The sequence below is a fragment of the Melanotaenia boesemani genome, chromosome 15, assembly GCF_017639745.1.
Source record: "Melanotaenia boesemani isolate fMelBoe1 chromosome 15, fMelBoe1.pri, whole genome shotgun sequence".
Classification (NCBI taxonomy): domain Eukaryota; kingdom Metazoa; phylum Chordata; class Actinopteri; order Atheriniformes; family Melanotaeniidae; genus Melanotaenia; species Melanotaenia boesemani.
The window spans coordinates 8,423,475-8,440,676 of record NC_055696.1 but is presented as its reverse complement, the minus strand read 5'-3'; the positions used below and the strand labels follow the sequence as shown (position 1 = coordinate 8,440,676).

The 17,202-nt window shown below is 36.9% G+C and overlaps 2 protein-coding genes across 4 annotated transcripts in view; one reads left to right on the top strand and one right to left on the bottom strand.

Moving 5' to 3' along the window:
* The window catches only part of LOC121654062 (serine/threonine-protein kinase PAK 3), a 30,313-nt gene extending 29,441 nt beyond the window's left edge, over window positions 1–872 (top strand). For all 3 annotated transcript variants that reach the window (XM_042007916.1, XM_042007919.1, XM_042007918.1), the window contains 2 exons: window positions 119–256; window positions 651–872. In XM_042007916.1, coding sequence (XP_041863850.1) covers window positions 119–256; window positions 651–740 — 228 coding nt within the window. In that variant the 3' untranslated portion in view covers window positions 741–872. The remainder of the gene's footprint in view (window positions 1–118; window positions 257–650) is intronic.
* Window positions 873–4,016: 3,144 nt separating this feature from the next.
* LOC121654061 (calpain-5-like) lies at window positions 4,017–14,344 on the bottom strand. Its single transcript, XM_042007915.1, has 13 exons — window positions 14,150–14,344; window positions 12,036–12,216; window positions 11,701–11,832; window positions 11,007–11,215; window positions 10,416–10,608; window positions 10,135–10,325; window positions 9,826–9,903; window positions 9,535–9,730; window positions 9,318–9,440; window positions 6,143–6,345; window positions 5,541–5,662; window positions 5,320–5,456; window positions 4,017–4,233 (listed from the first exon to the last, which is right to left on the bottom strand). Exons 2-13 carry the CDS (start codon window positions 12,198–12,200, stop codon window positions 4,051–4,053), a joined length of 1,932 nt encoding a protein of 643 aa, XP_041863849.1. The 5' UTR covers window positions 12,201–12,216; window positions 14,150–14,344; the 3' UTR covers window positions 4,017–4,050.
* Between the last annotated feature and the right edge of the window lie 2,858 nt (window positions 14,345–17,202).

Below are 17,202 nucleotides of genomic sequence, written 5' to 3'. Positions count from 1 at the left end.
TTTAATGAATTTTAGAAAGGTACCAAACATTTCTGGAAATGAGGCTTGAACACACACAAATAAAATATTGTGATTACTGTAATGTAACTACCTTCATAATTGATGTCCACCCTTGCAGGCACTTTACCTGATAGCAACCAATGGAACTCCAGAGCTGCAGAATCCAGAAAGGCTGTCGTCTACATTTAGAGACTTCCTCAACCGCTGTCTGGAGATGGATGTGGACCGCAGAGGCTCTGCCAAGGAGTTGCTTCAGGTAAACCCAAGACCTATTCTTGCTCATATATGTACATTTTGACCATTTTTAAAATCTTGTACATCTGAAAATATGTTCAGCAATGAACATATTTAGTCTGGTAGTCTCCAGAATACCTGGTCCTGATGTCCAAAGGCTTATTTCCCAAAGCTGAATGAATTCTTCTTCTGTCCAAGCTCCATTATTATTTTAGCTTTCATGAAAATCAGCCTGGTGATATTTTTCAGATTATGTTTGACAAACTTAAATTTAAATTGCATGTGAAAACACAGCTTCAATTAATAAAATATTAACTGGTAATAATATTAATATTACCAGCTTTTCTTCTTGTCATGTCCTGCTGCAGCCCGCCTGGGCGTCCTACGTACATTAATTTCATCCTCTCTGTTTTCAGCATTCCTTCCTCAAGCTGACGAAGCCTCTCTCCAGCCTGACGCCTCTGATTGTAGCTGCGAAGGAAGCCATAAAGAACAGCAGTCGTTAAGGATGGGCTCTCTGTCCCCACCTGAGGCTGGAGCCCTGTCTGATTTGTGCGTTCATAGTGGCAGGGGTTTGGGTGTATGGATGGTCGGTGGTGTGGCAGTGACAGCACAAGGAGGGGTTTGTGTGACTTACAGTGACAGCACAAGGACAAAAGACCCCCAAGCCTCGTATGTAGGATGGACATCTGGCCTTGCAGCCTCTTGGCCCATGCTGCTGAAAAAGACCTTGTCTCCTCGTTTACTTCTCCAGCACTCTGTACATGTAGAGCAGTCCCTCACAAGTTTGTGTGTGTGTGTGTGTGTGTGCGTGTGTGTGTGTGTGCGTGTGTGTGTGTGTGTGTGTGTGCATATGAGTAAACAAACTGTGCACATATATTTGCGTCTTGTCTTGTTTTGGGTGCTAGTTTCCCCCGAAACAAAAAAAAAAAAAAAAGGAAAGGAAGAGAAAACAAGAAAATGTTGCAGGACTAAAATGGAGAAACTAAGATTTGATTCCTGCACAGCTTTAAGCTTAGTTTCTCTCCTCTTTTCCGTTCATGGAGCATGATCAGGCCACACCTGCACTTGCAGCAAGCAGAGGGTGTGAAAGAGCGACTCTTTGGCCTCATGACCGTGACTCTGTGGAAAAACACTGCAAATCCTCTGCAGATTGTCACATCTCAAGGTGGTGCATCTTTGGTCATTATGTGTATGTGTGTGAATGTGTATGGGGTTGCAACTACAGGGGAAATAGTCCACAATTTCAAATCGCCTTTGTCAGCTTTAAACACCTCACAATAGTTTATTTCATATTAGTGAGAAGATGCAGTTCTTACCGTTTTCTTTCAAAAGTCTGGAAACAACGGGCTTCATGCGGTTAGCTGCTTTAAGGCTGTCTCTGATCCTGGCTACAGTGATGCTCCCATCATCTGATATAATTTTCAATGCATGCTTTCATAAACTGTAGCAATTCAGACAAGATTATCCACAGATATTCAGTAAACATGGATTTTCTTTCATTTCATTTTGAAACCTGCAGTAAATTCATCAAAAAGCAGATGAGTGTTTATTTTTTGTTTTATTGTAACCCAGTAAAAAGTGGAAGGAAAATACAATAATACGTGAGTGAGCCATTTTTAGGGATTGTCCGTAAAAGGTGCTGAAACAGCTGATAACAATCCTGGATCCCAGCAGAAGGCTGTGGAATTATTTAGTTATAGTGAGTACGAAGTCCAGTGCCACACCTACAGTGCCCCAAGTTTCTCCTGCATCCTTAAATAATGTTAACATGATTTGCAAACTGCAACATAAAGTGGAGGGAGGAATAAAATTCCTTGATCATGTGAGCAGGAGACACTCATCTTCTCATTCTGCTGAATAAATCATACGCTTTTCCTTCTAAGTGTTTGGATTAGATGCCACCTGCTCAGGTGAAAACATAAAACAACTTTCACATCTAATGAGGCTCTGATCACCACTTATCCTCCTCACATCCCTATTGCTTATTAAATGCTGCTCATTCAAGCTTTAGTATCTGGTTTTCTTTGTCTTTTTTTTAATTGTGTCTTATATGATTTTTTTTTCATAAGGTCTTTACATTTTGTAGTGAATCTTTTTGGTGTGTGGCAGATCTTTTAGAGGGCGAATGTTTTTTGCTGAGTGTAGTGAGTGTCATTTTATGATTGTACCACACCCTAAAGGCTCACATTCACCAACATTTCCTTCATACTTTCTTCAGAGTTTCAATTATTTCTGTACAGAGGTTATATTTTGAGTGTGTATTTGGTAGCTTTGTCTGGCATTCCCCGCGTAGCATCCCTCTGTGTGTGAATGGGCGTGTTTGTGTGTTAGGGGGCTACCTCAATGTGCACTAGAAGATGCCTCACTTGTGTTTACCACCTTAAATTTGAGGTGCAGGGTAGCTGCTTAGTCCCACTGTACCTCCATTGTACAGCAAATGTACAGAAGATGAAGGAGTGGTAATAGACAGGAGGAAGCAACAGATTTCATGCATGTAAACAAACTATACACTGTATTTCATCTTCAAATAGGTTAAGATCATTAGGATATGTATGTATGTATGTAAATATGACAGGAAACCCCCCTTTTTTCAGAACTATGTAACTTAAAATGACAATATTCAGGTTGCTCTATGGTATGTATCAATAAATGTTTTGCACCCTGGAGAAGAGAAAAACCAACACACACGCGTCTGTGCACTCCTGGATCCACCTCTCCTGTTTGGGCTTTATCAGACGCTCCTTCATCTGGACTGAGAGCCGATGGATGCAGCACTCTGTGTGCGGGCCCACACAGTCTGTCCAGTCTGAGTACCACTGCTGTCCTGAGTGTTAGTATGTGTGCGTGCAGTAGTTGTATGTGGCCTGTCAGGAAGCTTTGCCGGCCCTGGAAAATTGGGCCTCCGACCCATGTACAGGTCTGAACTATGAGCACAAAGGTGAATTTTGGGACAAGAGACACCACTGATGTGCCCCTGTTTCTGTGGTTGCTCCTGTACATTCCTTTCTTCTGAATGTGTAAACCTGTACACGTGGCGTGAAAATCCCTCTATTAATGTGTATCAAGAGAATGGAACAAAGACAAAAAATGTTACTTTTTAAATTATTATCTTTATTATTATTATTCTCTTATTATTGTCTAGCTTTGTAAAACTGCTGATCCATCTGGCATACCTCAGCAGAAATTCCCCCATCTTTGAAAAAGGACAAACAAATGACGGGGAAACGAGGTTTTGGATAAACTATTTTTAATTGTGGTTGAAGCAATAGACTTTTTGAACTTTGAATTGTGCATGGCTGTGTCTTGAGTGTAAAAAAAAGAAAAAAAAATCAAAATACTGCAATTTGGGAACTGGACTGAAATAAATAAGAGGAGGAAAACCAGAGAGGCTGAAGTGTTCATCTTAAAATGAGTTTCTTTTTACTTTATTGTACTTGTAAACATTTGGCAGTTGATAATCACTGGATTGAAACATGATCCTCAACTGACAGAAGAAAGCAACAGGCTGTACATGTATTATGATTTGGTCCTATAGCAGGTTTATCTGAATAGTAATGACTGTATTGTGTCATTATTTCATATAATTGGCAGTGTTAAAGTGTATTTTCATCAAGTAAGACATTCATAGAAATATCAGTATAAAAATATTTGATGAAGTTACACAAAGCAGATTTAAAGAGACCATTTGCTAGATATTCGTTTTGTCTTTCTCACCTCACTAAAATTTAAATAACACCAAAGTAATGAAGCTGTTTTTCTGCTTCCGGTATGACACAAGGCAGATAAGTCTCACAAGCTGTGTCATAGATGAGGTCACATGGCGGTCAGCTGAGTCGCAGTGACGACCCTCAGACTGATCCTACCTGCCATCTCATCAGCCATCTGTCGGGCACTCTTCTTCAGCTGAAGTGTCTGAGGGTCCGTGGTGTCTGTTGCCCTCGCTGGCAACACAACTTGGCCCATAAATTCATCCTTCACAGCATTGCTGTTCCACACCTGAGGAAGACCAGCCAGAGTTAATGTTTCCCAACCCTTTTGTGCCTATTTTTAGGCTTCAGGTGGAAATTTGCACACCCATAATGAAATGAGGATATCTCTGTAACCAAGGGGTCTTTTTTAATACTTTTAAAGTCATAGAAAAGGGAACAGATGAAATTTGTTATTGTGTTGAAATGTTATAGTATATGTTTTAACTGGTGTATAATAATTATATATGGTACATAGCGTGAATGAAAAAAGCTTCAGAATGAATATGAATATGAATATTCCTTTGGAATTAGGTAGCTGTAGCTCTGAACCATGTGTGAAGATGATCTCTGCAAAGGTTCACACACAAAGCAGAATAAAATACAAACAGTTCATGCAAAACCTCCAAAGTGGCCATTTTGACACAGTTCTGAACTAAACAATATGTTCATATTAATAGAATCTGGGCTTTTCAGTGAATGGGGAGAAAAACAATGACACGTGATATTTTAATGTCACATATAATAAATGGTCACAGAAATTTGAAGTTGTGTGACATTCAGCGAGCAGTGATGTACTGTGTTCGCAGTCACAGCAAATTGGAGCAGAAGTGGTCTAGCATGAAGTGTGGGTCTTCCAAGCAACCCTACAATTACCCCGATGTGTTAATTAGCATTTCTGAGTTATATTATAGAGAAAAGCACATAATGGATATAATCAGCTGTACGTGAATGTGTGTATGAGGCTTTGATTGCTCAGTCAGGCTATAGAAGTGGTTGATTTATGATTAATGTGTTATAACATCAAGTTGATGTGTTTCATGAGCATTTTCCCCTTTGTGTTTCTTTTTAATGAACAGTAACTGCAGTATCAGGTAAACTTAATAAGTTATGTGTAATATTGGATAAAATAATATCCTGATATTAATGTATTTAGGTAAATTAATGCTATGCTTAATTATTGAAACAATTCTCCTTTCTTTGATGCTTTCAAAGCCTCTTAAAACCAAACTGAATGATTGGAAATTCCACCATCTTTGAATGACCCTAACAATCCCCTTGCACACCAAGTCACTGACATCAACTACTGGCATACGAGGAAAGGTTTAGATCTTACCTCTACAGTTATGGGATTTCTGGGCTTTTTCCTGTAGAAAATTGCGCTGGTTTCAAACTTTGGTTGCAGAGTGTCCTTACAGATGGTGGACTTCACTGATTGGCCCTCGCAGGATATAATCACGTAGGGGTCAGCACCTGCATGTACATGTTTGAAGAGTTATATTGGTGATTTTAACTCACCACTTTGAATTATAGGTGTGCTGTATAAAGTCGTCAAACCTCCTGTGCTGTCTTGCTTTTGCAGCCCTTCGGCTCCGTGGATGTAGACGTGAGTAACAGCTTGTGGGTATCCCAGGAATGAACTCCAGCATTTTATCTTTGGTTTGTCCTCTGTCAGTTCCCTATGAGAGTGGAGAGGAAAGGAGAGGGGTAGAAGTTAAGCTATTTCACATTCTCAGAACCATCGTATTATTAAAATGAAAAGTCAAACGAGATGCTTTCTCTGCAGCATTGGATTAGTGAGACATCTTACTTGGAATAAATTTTATTTGATTCTGTCTGGTTAAAAAGAAAATCATAAGCCAAACAGAATCTGGCCAAACAAAATCTTGTGCCAAGAATAAGCAGGAAGAGGGAGATCTTACTTCAAACAAGATTTAAAGTGATAGTTTTATTCTCCAGACTACAAGTCTGGGTGTTTTTCCCAGAAATAAACCATTCATCAGAATAGCTGTTTTCCCTCAAGTATAATTGTTTGACATTAAATATTTTACTTCTGTCTGCAAACATTAACAACAGTCAAGCATCTGATTAAACACAGACTTAGCTTCATTCTGACCCTATCATTAATCTTAATACTTTCTTTATCATCACTGTCATACCGGCAACTTGAGTCCACATCAGTGTAAACTCTTAACATGTAGTCTCCCTCCATCAGAGGCTTGAAGGTGGTGGGGATGATGACGTATCGACCCTGAGGCAACGTACACCTCATAAACACTGTCCGAGCATTGATGTAGGTGGAGGTCACTACAGACTGTTGAGTCAGGATGTCATGCATTCGATACTTCCTGTTTAGTTCCACCTGGAAAAGAATTTTAGATTTCACTGCATTTAGATTTCAGTGCAACATAACACATTAGGTCAAGCACTTAATCTGAACTTCCCAGTCCTAGTCCACTATAACTGAGTCAGTTACTAGATTTTTATTACTGTATTACACCTATTAGTACATGCTGCAAAGATTAAGATTTTATATATAAAAAAAATTATAGGAAATATACTTATGTCAAGCTTGCAACTTTAAATATATCAAAGAATTAAACCTATGAATAAAACTGTACTTTTATAAAATACAAAGTAATAAAAATTACCCAAATTAGCGGTAATAGTCCTGCTTTAGCAAGCTCTATCAATACTAACATCCTAATGATAAATTTATGGATTTTGACAGATGGAATACTATAACATCTACTTTTTAAAGTATATTCAAATAAATGCATATCTATTTTTAATACAAAAGGATTTAGATGCATGAACTCCAGATATTTGTTCAACAAAGCCAACATAAACTGTAAGACAGAGGAGATAGTTGCTTGTTGCATACATACAGCTAAATGTTTAATTCACACTGCCCCCTACTGGTAGAAGAATGAATAACATTTGAATTTCTTACAGATGTGATACTCAGGAAAAGTTAGTTAGTTCATAAATCTGTAGTTCTTGTACTGGTATGAATAGTGTGCCATTTGAGAGAATTATATAGAGATAGAATTATATGAGAGAATTATATATATATATATATATATACATATATATATATATATATATATATATATATATATATATATATATATATATATATATATATATATATATATATATACATATATATATATATATATATATATATATATATATATATATATATATATGGTGTAACCTGGCTCTCGCCTTACTTAGGCTGGGTTAGGCTCCAGCCTCCCAGTGACATTGAATTGGATTAAGTGAAAATGGATAGATAGATAGATGAGGGAGATTATAGTAATGAGTGTGAACTCTAAAAGTTCGAAATTAATAGTTTTTTAAGGACAATGACGTGATTATATTTTGATTTAATGATCATGACTGGAAATTTGATAAAAACTGCTAGTCAGTGTGTGATTTAGTATAATTTTTTATTGGTATCATAAAACTCAACCTTTGAAATGTCATGGACAGTGAGTAAAAAAAGGGGCCAGAATACTAAAACCAATGGTCTGGAGTCTGTCAGATGAAGGAGAAGAATACATCTTGCATGACCACAGATGGCGAGGGTCAAATATAGGTTAACATTTTGGTAGGATGTGTGCACACAGCTTGCTGTACTCTATTTATTTATTTATTTATTTTATCTGCAGGCTCTCAGGGTCAGCTCAGTGTTTATTGCCATCCAGAATGTATCACATTTAGCAGCACCACTGCCAGTGTGATAAGAGTGTATGGTGTGTGTTTGAACTTAACCAGATCTCTGACAACTAAAAACCCTTGTGGGAAATATGCTATCTGTTTAGTTGGATATGGCTGCATGGCCTCGTGTGAATGTGACAATCTAATCATAGAAAATATGTCTGGCTGGTTATTTCTCCACTTTATTAAAACCAGTTGAAATTTTATCGCACATCTTTGGAAAGCCTAACAAGTCACGTTTATATAAAGGTATAACTTGTAAGGATCGTGCATTTGTAAAATGAGTAACAGAGTTTAACATGTGGGTCGTGCCTTCAATTTCTCCTGCAATATTCCCTTTAGATTTGAACTTTTTTTGAGGTTGAGGCTTCATGTACTGCATACTATACTATTGAGATAAGGCTAATGCATTGCTCTTTTTTAATCTGCTGCAACTGTCCAGCAAAATTTTCCCATTAAACATTAGAAAAATAATGCCAAACAAACACTGAAATAGAACACAAGCACATGCACCTTTGTAAAATCTTTGAAGATTCAATCTTTGTTGAGTGCTTGGCTCCAACGTGCTTTTCAGCTTGGAACAATTAAACTTTGTACACTCTCTGTTCTTAAACTTTGTACACTCTCTGTTCTTGCATAAAAAGTCTATTTTACTTTTGATAAAACTGTCAAGTAAAGTCTGTCTGCCATTTATAATGCTAAACTATTTGACAAACAAGAAGAAAACTGAAGCCAAGCTAAATGTTTTCACCAAAATGTAAGCCTAAATCTGCTGAAATTACCCTCATTTTTCCCCAAAATAAACTGGCCTCCAATTAACGTCTTCATTGCAGACGGACAACATTTCTCGCTCTGACAGTGATCACACAGTGCTTCACACAAGTATTATACTGTTTATGCAAGGCAAATTCATTTATATAGCACATTTCATGCAAAAGACAAATCAATATTTAATGCCACTGATAAATAGAAGTCTTTTGGTATTTATTGGTAACTTGCCAAACAAGGAGAATAGACAATGCACCTCTTGTCATAAATGAGTGTTTGCTCATTGTTGCAGCATCCCTGAAGATCTGAAAGCAGCAGGGTGCTGATGTTTTTTAAATCAAATTCAAGTATATGCATTTATTATTTTATCATGTTAATTTAAAAAATAACACTACATTTATTTATTTATTTATTTTTATTTATTTATTTATTTTCACTAACTGGAGCATCTGTTCTTTACTTTACTTATATATAATAATACAACACCCTTTAGGATGTTAGAAACTAAATCCTTACTAAATATAAATGTCTGTAAGATTCACGAGATCAGTTGTTTTCTAAGTTCAGGCCTTTATATTGAATTTTTCTTTAGTGGGTTGGAGCTGGGGAAAACTGGGATGGGAATTATTATTTTTAATGTTTGTTATTTATTAATTTACATATTTATTCATTGATTTGCACTCTAAAATATGTAAGCTGTTTTTTCAGTTTGTATAAAAACTGCTACACAGATAAAGTATGACTGGTTGATAATCATCCAATAAACACTAGTTTCATTGACAGTGTGGTCTCTGTTCTTGGAGAAATCATTCTGATTGATGTAGCAAGGTGAAAATATACCTTAAAGACACTGAAGCCAATGGTTAGGTTTTCTCCTTGACCAATTTTTCTGTGGATCTTCATGTCTCTCTGCTGCAGCGAGAACAGGAACTCGTCAGCTTCCTTGGTAACATCAAGCAAGTACTGTAAAAGAGGATGAAAATGATTGAGTTTACAAGAATATAAACGTGTGCATGAAGGCAGGTGAGAGTGGAGATTGCACCCAGAGTCTGCACACCTGTGGGTTCTGCAGGAATGTCTGCTTCTGGTTAGAACATCCGCCGCAGCGGTTTAGCAGCGGGTCTGAGTTTTTGGTCCAGCTCCCAAAGTGCACAAACTCGTGCCACGTCTTCTCAGTGCTGATCAGTGAAGTATTGATGAGACGGCAAACGTCTGCATCTGTGAAGCACTTGCACCAGTCTGTGAACGACATCCTGTGGATATAAAAATAAATTATTACTCAGTGCTCAGAAAGAGAAGATGAACTTAACAGATGGTGTTTGATAATTGGAGGATCTTTAACACTTACCAGAACTCTCCATCATCCTCCACTGTGATGCCAAGGTTGCTCCTCTCTTTGTCACCAACCTTTGACCATTCCTCAGAGCTAACAAAGAAGTAAAGCCAAGATGATGTTAATGCAAGTGATAGAAGACATTCTGCTGTTTACCAAACCTTGGTCATATAACCCTAATATAACCCAGCAACACAAAAAAAGGTTATGTAATTTTGGTTATCATCAAGTTGCCAAAAACATTTAAAATGTCAGCTGCATGTTTAAAATAGCAAGAAAAGAAATAAATGATAAACTCAATTTTTCAGCATGCTTCCTCCTCACCTGTCGCTCCAGGCTCCATTCCACTCTGTCTTGCCCCAGGGGTTTCTCATGCGGATCAGAGGAATGGTTTCATTCTTGAAGTAGGCCAGCAGCCCATGACCCAAACGCACTCGCTTCACTGCAGTAACTGAGTAAGCATGGCCTTTTACCAGCCCATTTGCCATCTTGAGCTCAATTTCATGAGGCTGTGCCTATTAAATTTAAAGAAAAACAATATTTGCTGTAGTCAGTATCTCATTAAGAGCAGGCAAACGAAGCAAACGAGCTGAAAAAGCACGGACCCTGATGGAGCAGCTGATGATTCCATCCCGACTATACACCTTGTTCAGATCGTCAAACAGAAGGTCTTGTTTTTTTTGGTCTTTATAGAAAGCTTCTGCTTCCAGATTGATGGCTTCAGTCACAGCTCCGCTGAAATCCACCACAGCATCTCCTGTGTTTCCCCCATCCAGGGACTCATAGCAGCCAGAGAGCCTGGATTCAGTGGGAGCAGGGAAACAAAGTTAGTGGGAAGACTTTAAAAAAAAAAAAAAATTTCCCTTATTTATTTTACAATGCAAATAATCTCGTTGGCACTATACTGCAATTTATATACAAAAACAGGCTACAGTTTTCTACTTTTGTTATAAAACTTTCAAATCAGGCTTGGAGCATGTATTTAAAGTATAAATAGTTGTTTTATTGTTGCATTTATTCAAAATATAGTATAAGAGGTGATAAAATCATATTTCTGATATTGGCATTGCTTCTTGTTATAAGTGACTGTACTTTAAAGATAACATGTTCATTCTGCTACACATAAAAATAAATAAATAAAAGAAAAAAATAAGTAATTTTATCTATGTGGAAGAATCTGGGTTAAGATTATTTACTTGGCGTAGGCCTTCTCCAGAAGAGCACTCCAGAATTCATTCCTTTGTTTTGAGTGGCAGTAGATGAGCTCTCCGTTGATGGTCGGCAGTCGGTCATCCACCACCACATCTACCCACTCCCCAAAGAGCCAAAACTGAAAGTGGAAGATCCCAGCATAGTTTTGTGGGTGACTGGGATCCCACTCCTGCTCCTTCCAGTTAGAAATGACCTAAAAACACAAAATGAAAGAACTGTTGATGTGTAATAAATAGCACAAAGCTTATAATAAAATGTACTACAGTAGATTTTGATGTGGGGAGGACTTTGGTTTACAAAGCATTATGCTAACCATAAGTGTCACTTTGTCCTCGGAATGGAAAACAACCATAAATTTCTATTTTTAATAAAACTATCTTTACAGAGCTAATATCTATTGTAGATGTTTTATACATCACTGCCGAGGTTTATAAGATCTTGTTTTTTTATGTAATTTAGACTTTTGTTTTATTGATAAAACAGGTAACATGTTGTTTTGTTGTTAATTATAAAGGAACTTTCTCATTAAGTACTAATCTAATGACTATTTTATTAACACACAGTTGATATTTTCACTGTTAACTGTGCTTATAAAAGAGCAAAAGTACATTAAATTTGGTTTTGAGGATGTGAGTAGATCATCTTCAAATTCAGGATAAAGAGTCCAAGTAAACTCACCTTCTTCCAGAGGTGTGGTTTTAAAGCCAGGCAGGAGCAGGCAGCAACAAACCAACAGTTTCCCAAAACGCCCTGGTTCAGGTCGTGGGAACTGATGCCCTCCACAAACAGATGAGGTGATTCACTTATTTCCTAAAATATCATACAATAATAAAGAATTCATAAGTCACACACAGAAATCAACAAATAACATATAATAAAATAAAAAGAGAAAACAATTAATTTTAACTTAGTATGAGAGGTATCCAATCTGACCTACAGCTACTATATGCAGTGAGTTTCATTCACTGGAGGATGGTAATGATGGACTACAACCGCCACTTACTGCCCCTTACCCCTGGTCGTTTCCATTCCACATTGCCAGCAGGTGGTTTCCTAAAAAAAAGGGATGAATTGTTGGCCGGAAACTCTGGATCCTCAAACAGTGTCTTGCTCTTGATACAGTCCCTCTTCAGATCAGCGTAGTGCTGGTTTTTGTACGGGACAACAGAGGATAACATGGTGGAGACGCTGACGCTGCAGAATTGCAGATGGAAGACAGACAGCAGATGATTTTAATATTTATTTATGAATCTCTCTGGAAACTCTGTGATCATTTTTGGAAAAAAATATATATACTGATTAATATCCTGTAAATCTCTGCTCTGCTTTATTTCCAAATCACAGTAGACTGACCCATGACCCAGAATCCATGTGGACAGTCTGAGTTTACTGGTGAGCATCCAGGGTTTGTTTGGTGAGAGGAAAAATGTTATTTATGACTTTGAAAATTTGACATGGCCATCATCACCAAAATTAGGCTGTAAGTATTGTATAACAAATGTTTTCAAAGAGAAAGGTTGTTCTCCTAAAAGGACCATAAAAATGTTATAAGGGAAGCCCATTATCACTGATACATACATTATTAGACTAATTAACATGAGGCAATCATAAATAATAAAATAAAACTTGACTTTATAACAGAAACATTGTTTTGAATGATGCGTATTGTAAATTTCTACTGATACAGAAGAAAATGTATTGACTGAAAAAAGTTCCACCGATTAGAATAAAATATATTAAGAAAATAACTTTCAATCTAAAATTTAACGTGGTTGTTTTTATATGTTATAACAGCAATTTTTGTTCTCATGATATGATTTTCAGTTTCAACTCTCAGTCATTTTCAGTCAATGAGTCACTGACATCATGACAACTGTCAGTTGTGTGTCGAAACTTTTCACTGGTGCTGTATGACTGGATTAAGTCTCTAACTACATATAGTTTCAACAGTTTGACGTAAGAGGCTGGTTTGACAGAGGAGTGCTGGAGAAAACAATCACATACAGTATAGCTCAGAAATTAACAGCAGGAGTAAAAAATCCTTGAGCCAGTTTAGTCCCAAACTCACTTGTGTTGAAAAAGAAACATCTTTTTTTTTAACTCAGAAAAAAGATCTGTAATTATGATAGAAGTCTTGATAAACAGCCCAGCTATATTCTCTGGGGAGAGACTTCTGAACTGTTTGTCCCTTCACACTGACCCGTCACTGCTCTGTTTAGATATTATGAGCCAATAAAATTAGTATTGGTACAATCTGGTACTTTATTTTTTGCTAAGAATAACACATCAGCACATAAGCACATACCAAACGTCATTCACTGGAAGCAACAAACACTAAAGCCTGTGTTTCCATAGAAAGTCAAGCTTCAAGTGACAATACAGAAACTTCACAATACAGAAACTTCACACCTCTAATAACATAAAGAAAAAGTAAAGTGATAAAAGTAAAGTTTACAAAATGTTGTAAAACCTGAAAAACACCTCTCAGGCAGCAGCACAACAGCTTCTCCTTTTTTCTTTACAACAACAAAGTTTCCTGGTCTTGTACCTGCAGCCCCCACCCTCTCACACACTAGTGACCTAATTGTGCATTTCCATGCTTCATAGCCACACCCCAGCTGAGCTCCCTTTGTTATCATTTTACATAAATACCTGATCTACCAGATAGCTTAAATCAGAAAGTAAACAATGATGCAGCATTAGTTGAGCTCAGGCAATGTGCTCAGTCAGGTTCTTTTTGGATGGTTTTGCTATTTATTCTTCGTTTATAAATAAAATATTCATCAAAAAGTGCTTTATAAAACAACAATAAGGTGAATTAGAGGACTGCAAATGTAGTACAGTGTCATAAGAGGGTCTATTTGTGGTGTTGTAATCTTTCTAATGTTGTTGCCACATTTTGTACGGAGATTTATGCTGAAATGAAGCCAAGAAATCATATTGGTACAACATTAAATGGAAACAGAAAGAAGGAAATTTACTTATCAATATGTAAATCAAGTTAGGTAGGTAGGTAAGTCAAGCAGATAAAATATAATAAATGCTTCTGTAGATTTTCAAAGCCAGAAAGCAACATTTGCCTGACTATTACAAGCAAACATCTTGAAATCTTTAAAGCAGCACTCACCTGGTGAGGTGTCTTGTCCTTGCAAGGATGCGCTCAAACACATTCAATGCCCCTTAAGATCCTGTGTGAAAAATCTGACCCACTGTTCAATTTAAAAGCTCCACAACATAAAAGCAGTGAATTTCTAGCTTTTAAGACTTGCCTAAATATCAACACACAAACATGGCCTGAAAACCGGTCTGGCGAGAGTGTCCCTGCAGCAGGAGGTGCTATGCAAAGACTGATATGATCATCACGTGTAGGGAGGGGAGGGGAGACTGAAACTGAACACCTACGCTACCTAAAGGAGAAACAAGTAAAAAAAAAAAAATCCTGCCAAGTTTTTGTTATTTTATCACAATAAAAACTCAAATTTAACCTGCGAGCTTGATGTGTCTTTTTTTTTTACCTAGCCATATTTTGCAACAGCAGCTACCAGTTGTGTGTTACAATGAATGATCGCAGCTAGTAAGCCACATTCTCACACTGTCAGTGAATTGTGGAAAGAAGATAAATTGGCACACTCAGTGATCTGGGCTTAACTGTTAGAGAACACAGAGGCACTTTGACTCCCTCTTACTGACAAAATCTCACCTAATTCCAGCTTAAAAGAGAGGACAAACAAGTACCCAGAAGAAGAATGTTTACAGAGAGCCAACATTAATAAAATAAATCCACACAAGAGTTAAGACAACAGGTCAAAGATTAAATTAAATAACAACAACCACGGAGTGTAGCAATTAGTCATCTTTGGAAACAGCTTCAGAAATGAGCCAGTTTGTGAGAGAGGGGTGTTTCTTTTGAGAAAGGAAGCATTTAGTTGCAGTAAATATAACGTGAACATATTTTTTACATGACACCATTTCCTGTTATACAATGCTAGAAGGCTTAATGCAGCTTTAATAGTCAACATTTCCCTGGGTCGAAGAACAGCAGGGCCTTATTAAGTGTTAAATAAAAAAGTTCATTAGGTCACTGCTATTAAGAAGTCTGTTGTTACTGGAATTCAATCATATCCTAAACAACATTCCCGAAAGACATAAAGTTAGTCACAGATCCCATCTGGGAAGTTCATTCGTTTTGGAAAATACATCAAAGGAGTTTTTTTTTTTTTTCTTCTGTCTATTCCTTTTAACATATTGACACTTTACTTCAGCATTATTTACATATTTTAGAACTTTGGTTTTAAAGAAACACAATATAACAGAAACATAAGAAAATTAACTTAGCACAAAAGATAAAGAAATTTGTGTTTGGTTGATATCTTTTCTTTGATAATACCATTTGTGTTATATTATACATCGCTGTAAAGCGGTATAACTTGTAAGGATCATGCAAAACATAACTGAAAACTCTTCCATGTTATTTAGGATAATTTCTGCATAATAAATCTGAGTTTCTATGTTCAGATGGTTTGTTATCAGTCTAACAAGCTGTTTAAGATGGAGGTTTACTGTTGTTTGACCTGAACAATGAGCAAAATCAGAAAAATTCAGACCCTGTGAAGTCATGTAAAATCACCTATGAGGAAACCTAAAAGGATGATAACAGTAAAATGACTCTTTATAGCTTATGTTTAAAATATTGTCATTTTTTATAAACAATATAATGACCTATATTAGAATCAGAATCAGAAACAGAAATACTTTATTAATCCCTTTGAAAATTCCTCAGGGAAATTTGTGTTTCCAGTACAACCCGTCCAACTGGATCAGGCATACTGATGCAGCAGCCGTTTCTACAGCACTCCTTCACTTGGCAACAAAGGCCAATAACTGTGAGTTAAACATTTACAATGTAATTTTTAATAGAGCATTTATGATATTAGATGGCGACTAACAGCGGCCAGTAGCTACTTATTCCTGGATGATTCCAACAGAGTCTGAATGCCGACTGTTTCATGATGTTAAGAATAAAAATTTAATGTACAGCACATGCACATTACAACCAGCAGATGGCAGAAAACTTAAACTCTTGGTAGTCTTAAATACTAGGCAACAATAATGTAGCAGTGAGGAAAAGACTTATAGCTGCCTGGATGATGGAAATTTAAAGAAAAAGTTCCCAAAGCCTGCAAGACAAAGATTCTTTTACTCGACAGAAAACATGGTTTGAATTTTAAGTAGAGTCTAAAAGAAATGTTTTTTAGCCTGGATTTAAAAGTGTCTACATTTGAATGTTCACTATCAGTTTGTTCTGCTTGTTTGTAGCATAACAGCTGAATGCTGCTCCTCTATGTTTAGTCTGGACTCTGGTCTGGACTAGCCAACCCTAGTCCTTGAATCTAAAAGCTCTGCTAAGTTTTTATGCTCTGAACAAATGACAGATTGGGGCCTAAACTTTTATGGGCTTTGCAGACCTTCAATAGTGTTTTAAAATCTATTCTGTGACTGAGAGGAAATCAGTGAAAAATTTTAAAACTGGTGTGATGTGTTCAGATATCGAGACTCTTAAACTAGGCAACATTTTTTCTTCTTCACCTAATGTAATGAGCCAGTATAAAATTGTTTTTTCTAAGTCTACAGAAGTGGTACCCAGTGTGCTCTTCTGCTGTTGTAGCCAGTTTGCTTCAAGGTTGGATATGTTGTGCATTCAGAAATGGTATTCTGCACAGCAGTTGTAACCAGCTACTGTTGTCTTTCTATCATTTCTAACAAGTTTGTCTGTTCTCCTCTGACATCTGCAAAGCTGGCCTTGTTGGCTGTGGATGTAAAGATGGTTGTGTGTAAATAATCCAGAACATCAGCAGTTTCTGAAATACAACCATGCCATGTTCAAAGACACTTAAATCCTTTCTCATTCTAATGTGAAATTTACACTTCAGCAAGCAATATTGACCATGTATATGTGCCTAAATGCACTTAGTTGCTGTCATGTGATCAGCTGAATAGCTATTTAAAGCAACGGAACAGGTATATCTAATAAAGTGGTTGATGAGCGTATCCAAGTAAAGGCTTTAACTGCTTGTGACCATTACAACTGTAAAAAAAAAAAAAATCTATTTTAACTCACATTCCATCAAATGACCAGCAGAGGGCGACTGCTGATTTGATCATATGTGTCTGTAAATACAT

Coding starts and splice junctions, on each gene's coding strand:
- LOC121654061 (XM_042007915.1), bottom strand. CDS start 12,200: ATGTTATCCTCTGTTGTCCCGTACAAAAACCAGCACTACGCTGATCTG. Junction 9,731..9,825: donor GAGGATGATGGAGAGTTCTG/GTAAGTGTTAAA, acceptor TTATATCCACAG/GATGTCGTTCACAGACTGGT. Junction 5,663..6,142: donor GATGTGGACTCAAGTTGCCG/GTATGACAGTGA, acceptor CCACTCTCATAG/GGAACTGACAGAGGACAAAC.